This window comes from Raphanus sativus, chromosome 1 (genome assembly GCF_000801105.2).
Source record: "Raphanus sativus cultivar WK10039 chromosome 1, ASM80110v3, whole genome shotgun sequence".
Taxonomy (NCBI): domain Eukaryota; kingdom Viridiplantae; phylum Streptophyta; class Magnoliopsida; order Brassicales; family Brassicaceae; genus Raphanus; species Raphanus sativus.
The window spans coordinates 23,696,401-23,701,958 of NC_079511.1; the positions used below are offsets into that span (position 1 = coordinate 23,696,401).

Genomic DNA, 5,558 nt, shown 5'->3' on the forward strand with positions numbered 1-5,558 from the left:
AAAGCATATACACAACGAAAGTGGAAATATTCCTGATTTTTTTGAGAAAAACAACCAGAATGAAATAATAATGTTAGAAAAAAAAGAAAAGAAATTATTAGAAGAGAATCACAGGTCGGTATTACAAAATCCACCAGGGTACAAGAAAAAAGTCTCCCATTCTTTTCTTTGCTGTCGATAGATAGACCTAAAAGCAGGTTCAAGTTTTTTTTTTAGAATGACTGATATAAATGGAAAATAATTTTGTATCATTTTTTCTTTCTTTAATAAAATGCTTTTCCATTTTTCTTTTAAATTTTGTTTCCATTCTTTTTTGGAAGTGTTTATGAGGGATTGTTTGCCTGAGACACCATTAGTCTTCTTCTTACGTTCTTAACTGCTTCGTCCGGTTTCTTTGTGAAGCAACTAAAGCTATAGAGGGTTTTAACTTTTGAAACAATTAGTCTTCTTCCTTGCTTCTTAAGGCAAAGCGTAACCCTAAAGTTCCCAAGTTTTCTACTCACTAACTTCCTCTCTCCTCATGCTGAAGCTCTTCACATCCCATCACGTGGCTAGCCGGTTAAGGAACCGGAGTTCCCACAAATTGGCTCGTAGAGCTTTCTTATCGACACTAACCGATTCCAAGCCTACCGACACTGTCTCTGCTAAACCATGCCTGGAGGATTGTCAAACGGTTTGTAGAAGTTCTTTTAAAAGTTTATTAATGTTATAAAAGTTTATGACATTAGTGTTACGTCCAATTAATTATTTTTTCATTAAGCTTTATATTGTTTAAATTGCAGGTTATAGCATTGCCGTTGCTCCGCAAGCCACTTATTCCCGGTTTTTACATGCCACTCTATGTCAAGGATCCTAAAATACTTGCAGCTTTACAAGAGAGCAAAAGCGGTCAAGCTCCATATGCAGGGGCTTTCCTTTTGAAGGATGATAAAGACCCTTCAATATCTTCATCTTATTCTAGCTTTGAAACAGTGAATATCCTAGATAAGTTGAAAGGCAAAGAGTTGCTTAACAAAATTCACCAAGTTGGCACACTTGCTCAGGTTACATACTATACGTTAGCAATGTACTTTTTTTTTCCTTGTCTCTATTTGAAATAATATTTAACCATTTGCCAAACTTTTCCAGATTTTAAGTATCCAAGGTGAGCAAGTCATCCTTATTGGTCGCAAACGACTTCAAATAACAGAGATGGTAAGTTAATGGAGAAACATTCTTCAACTTTACTCTTGTAAAAGTTCATTAACAGTAACCATGCGGCTTTGTCTTTTATACAGGTGAATGAAGATCCTCTAACTGTCAAAACTCATCATATAAAGGTGTGTTTCTGTTTTCAAGCCTTTCCTGTCATGATACAAGACATCTATAATCCTTTTCATATGTACCTTCCTGTCATGATACAAGACATCTATAATCCTTTTCATATGTACCTATTCGTTCTTTGTTTGCAGGATAAGCCATATGACAAGAAAGATAAGGTCATCATCAAGGCAACATACTTTGAGGTTATTTCTATGCTTAGGGAAGTCTTAGAGACAACATCACTCTGGAGGGATCAAGTTCAGACATATACACAGGTATGTTCTCTCCATATATGGCAAAAATTATATATGTTGGAGAATATCACAACTGCAAATACACAGTAAACTACACAGAAGTAATGCAGAATCAAATATTTAGTAGATATCTTTTGAATTCTATAGGATATAGGTGACTCCAACTATCGAAAGTTGGCCGAGTCTATACTACAAAAGCGAAGAAGAAAGTTTACCGGTATTGGAGCTGGGATCTTTGAGGCTATTGACATCTTTTATCAAAAGTTAACCGGTTTTGAAGCTGGGATCTTTGAGGCTAATGACTTCAATTATAATAAGTTAGCTGATTTTGGAGCCGGGATCTCTGGCGCTAACAAACATAAAATTCAGGAGGTTCTTGAAGAATTGGATGTAAGTTGTTGACCTATTACCATTTTTATGCTGAAATTACATCAAACAGTATGGTATTCCATTTTTAGTAAGCTTCTCATATTGGTTTCTTTCGATCCAGGTTCATAAGCGTCTGGACTTGATTAAAAAACAAGTGGAAATTAACAAAATTCAAGTGTTTCATGCCTCCATTTTCCCGGTAATTCAAAATTCAAGTGTTACATGATATGTTTTTATATAGGATGAATCCTCATCTCTTTATATTCGTAATATATAGGAATCCGCAGCAAAAACTGTTGAAGACAAGAAGGTTTTCAGCTAGTAAAGATTTTTTTTTGTAGTTGATATGTTTTATATAGAATGATTAATCCTTATCTCTTTGCATTCATATATAGGAATCCACACTTAAGACTGTTGAAGACAAAAAGGTTTTCAGCTCGCCGCATAATTACATTTATGTTAAGCTTATGATGTTTTGTATGACTTATAAGTGTCTCAATGCAGGAGGAGTCTGGTTCTGCTAAATACGTCAAAAAAACTCGTCCTTCTGGTTAGTCTACTACTGTAGGAGTATTTTCTATTAAGCCAGTGAAGCTTATAAATTCTCTTATTTTCTGCAGACAAGTTTAGGGAAAGGGTTGACATAAAACTTTTAATGGAGGAAATTCCAAAACATGTAGTAAAAGTCATGGAAGAAAATTTTGAAAAACTTGATAGGGGAGAAAATTCCAAAAGTATCTATAACTACCTTGATTGGTTGACCGCGTTGCCTTGGGGGAAATGCAGGTTTGCCATTTTGCCTCATATGTTGATGGTTTTTTTTTGAAGGAGAGTTATATAACACTTGATTTATTTGTTTTGCAGTGATGATAATTTCGATGTCCTACGGGCAGAAAAGATTCTTGACGAGGATCACTACGGATTACGTGATGTAAAAGAAAGAATACTAGAGTTTATTGCTGTGGGAACACTTACACAGAATCCAGAGGGTAATAATGTCTTTGCCTTTCTGGTTCACTCTATTTATATAAATTGTGAAACCGAACTGTTTTCTTTTTGTGTCAAACAGGGAAGATCATTTGTCTTTCTGGCCCTCCTGGGGTAGGAAAAACTAGTATTGCTCGTTCTGTCGCACGTGCTCTTGGCCGCAAGTTCTTTCGGCTAGCTGTTGGAGGACTATCTGATAGTTCCGAGATCAAGGTATACATAATACATACTATTGCATGACAAAAACAGTTGGAGAAAAATATCTCACATAGCAAACTTCTAACTAAATAATATATAAGAAATTTGGGTCAATCTACTTATAAAATTACTTGTCTTTTCTTAAGTTTTCGATATGGGTCTTTTCTCCAACAACAAAATGTGTCACTTATAGGGGGACCGTAGAGTATACTCTGAGGCCATGCCCGGAAAGATGGTGCAATGTCTAAAGGAAGTGGGAACAGAGAATCCTCTTGTTTTACTCGATGAGATTGATAAGGTAGTAAAGCTAGGACTTGAATTGGGTTTTTAGCTTTTGAGATTATTGGCAACAATTGTCACTTGTTTCTTTGGCAGCTTGGACAGAGTCGTAAACACGATCCAGAGGGTGCGTTGTTGGAGCTTCTGGATCCACAACAAAATGCACATTTTCTAGATTACTTTCTTGATGTTCCTATCGACTTATCTAAGGTACTCTCTTTTTCTTATTCACCATTTTTTTTTTTACTTTCATTCTAATCAAAATTTTTGGTTGCAGGTTTTGTTTGTATGCACAGCAAACGATACAGATCTGATTTCGGGTCCATTGCTAGATAGAATGGAGGTTATTGAACTGGCAGGGTACACTGCCGATGAGAAAATGCATATTGCAAGAGACTATTTGGTGAAAACTGTACAAAGAAAATGTGGCATTAAGCCTGAACAGGTTGATGTGAGCGACGGGGCTCTTCTTTTCTTGATAGAAAACTACTGCAGAGAAGCCGGAGTTAGAAATCTCCAGAAGCAGATTGAAAAGATTTTTCGTAAGGTAAGGTCACTAAATATAGTACAAACTTCTTTACTTGCCGGCCAAGCAATCCGAAATTACACTATATTCAAAACTTTTTTTTAACGTGGATCCCAAGCAATCTGAAATTATACTGGTTTATTAACAGATTGCTCTTAAACTTGTACGCCAACAAGCAGCCGCCAAAGAGGCTATGGCCGATTTAAAGTCCTCGGAAGCTGCTGCTAAAGGATCCATTGAGTTAACAAATGAATATTTACGATTAGCTGATGTTCTTAAAGTATTCGAATACGCAGTTGGTGGGGGTCCAATGAGCGAGGAGAGCAGAGAGGTAGCTGAAAATTTTATGATTGATGAATCAAATCTTGCAGATTATGTAGGCAAACCGGTTTTCCGAGGAGAGAGGATCTATGGGCAGACGCCAGTCGGGGTTGTAATGGGTCTAGCTTGGACATCCATGGGCGGATCAACGTTGTACATAGAGACAACCTTTGTAGAAGAAGGTGAAGGCAAAGGTGGTCTTCATATAACGGGTCACCTTGGGAGTGTGATGAAAGAAAGCGCAGAGATAGCTCATACAGTTGCCAGAAGAATAATGTTTGATAAAGATCCTGAGAACCTCTTCTTTGCAAACTCCAAGCTTCATTTACATGTTCCTGAAGGAGCCACACCAAAAGACGGTCCAAGCGCAGGCTGCACAATGATCACATCTTTGCTGTCACTTGCAATGAAGAAGCCTGTAAGAAATGATCTTGCAATGACCGGAGAAGTCACTCTCACCGGTAGGATTCTTCCAATTGGAGGCGTAAGTAAACAACACACTACTACAGTTACTATGTTTTGGCTTTTTTAGCTACCAGTTAATACACTAAACATATACATTTCTCAGCTTAAGGAGAAGACTATGGCTGCAAGGCGGAGCCAAGTGAAGGTGATAATATTCCCAGAGGCTAACCGGAGAGATTTTGAGGATCTTGAGGAAAGTGTTAAAGAAGGGCTCGATGTTCATTTCGTCGACGAATATGAGCAGATCTTCGAGCTAGCCTTTGGCTATGACCATTAGAAGACAGTTCCACAAATCACTTTCACTTGGGATCTTCCTTGTTTTTACTATATATACTATTGATATGTAATTCTATATGCTGATCTGATCTTCTAACGTTTCTTGAATTTTTTTGGCCATTATTATGTATTTATAATTTATACAACAGGATAAACTATAAAAGAGCCAAAATTCTTTCCATACTATCAATTGAGGATCTTGAGGAAAGCTCTATTGATGTTCATTTCGTCGATGAATATGAGCAGATATTCGAGCTAGCCTTTGGCTATGACCATTAGAAGAAAGTCACGTTCACTTGGGATCTTCCTCTACTGCTGTTTTAATTATATACTACTGATATGTATTTCTTCTATACGCTGGTCTTATAACTTTTCTTGAATTTTATTTGACCATTATCCTTTCTAATCTATTAAAACTGAAGTACATTTAGTACTTACTCCTTTAGTTTTGCACAAAAATTACAAAAGATTGCCACTGAATTTGAATTGGATCTTTGCTTCCTTTATTAAAGATATTTGATTAATTTAATTACAGCTCATTATGAAATCCTACTTAACACACGTGCTGGATTTTTTTTCAA

General features: G+C 36.5%; 1 protein-coding gene across 1 annotated transcript; it reads left to right on the forward strand.

The window, feature by feature from the left end:
• Positions 1 to 520: 520 nt before the first annotated feature.
• On the forward strand, positions 521 to 4,978 carry LOC108849093 (lon protease homolog 4, chloroplastic/mitochondrial-like). Its single transcript, XM_018622600.1, has 18 exons — positions 521 to 673; positions 783 to 1,043; positions 1,129 to 1,194; positions 1,278 to 1,319; positions 1,452 to 1,577; positions 1,851 to 1,946; positions 2,047 to 2,124; positions 2,203 to 2,235; positions 2,321 to 2,353; positions 2,430 to 2,475; positions 2,537 to 2,711; positions 2,790 to 2,914; positions 2,995 to 3,125; positions 3,304 to 3,408; positions 3,486 to 3,599; positions 3,667 to 3,936; positions 4,064 to 4,720; positions 4,805 to 4,978. Exons 1-18 carry the CDS (start codon positions 521 to 523, stop codon positions 4,976 to 4,978), a joined length of 2,685 nt encoding a protein of 894 aa, XP_018478102.1.
• The last annotated feature ends 580 nt before the right edge of the window (positions 4,979 to 5,558 follow it).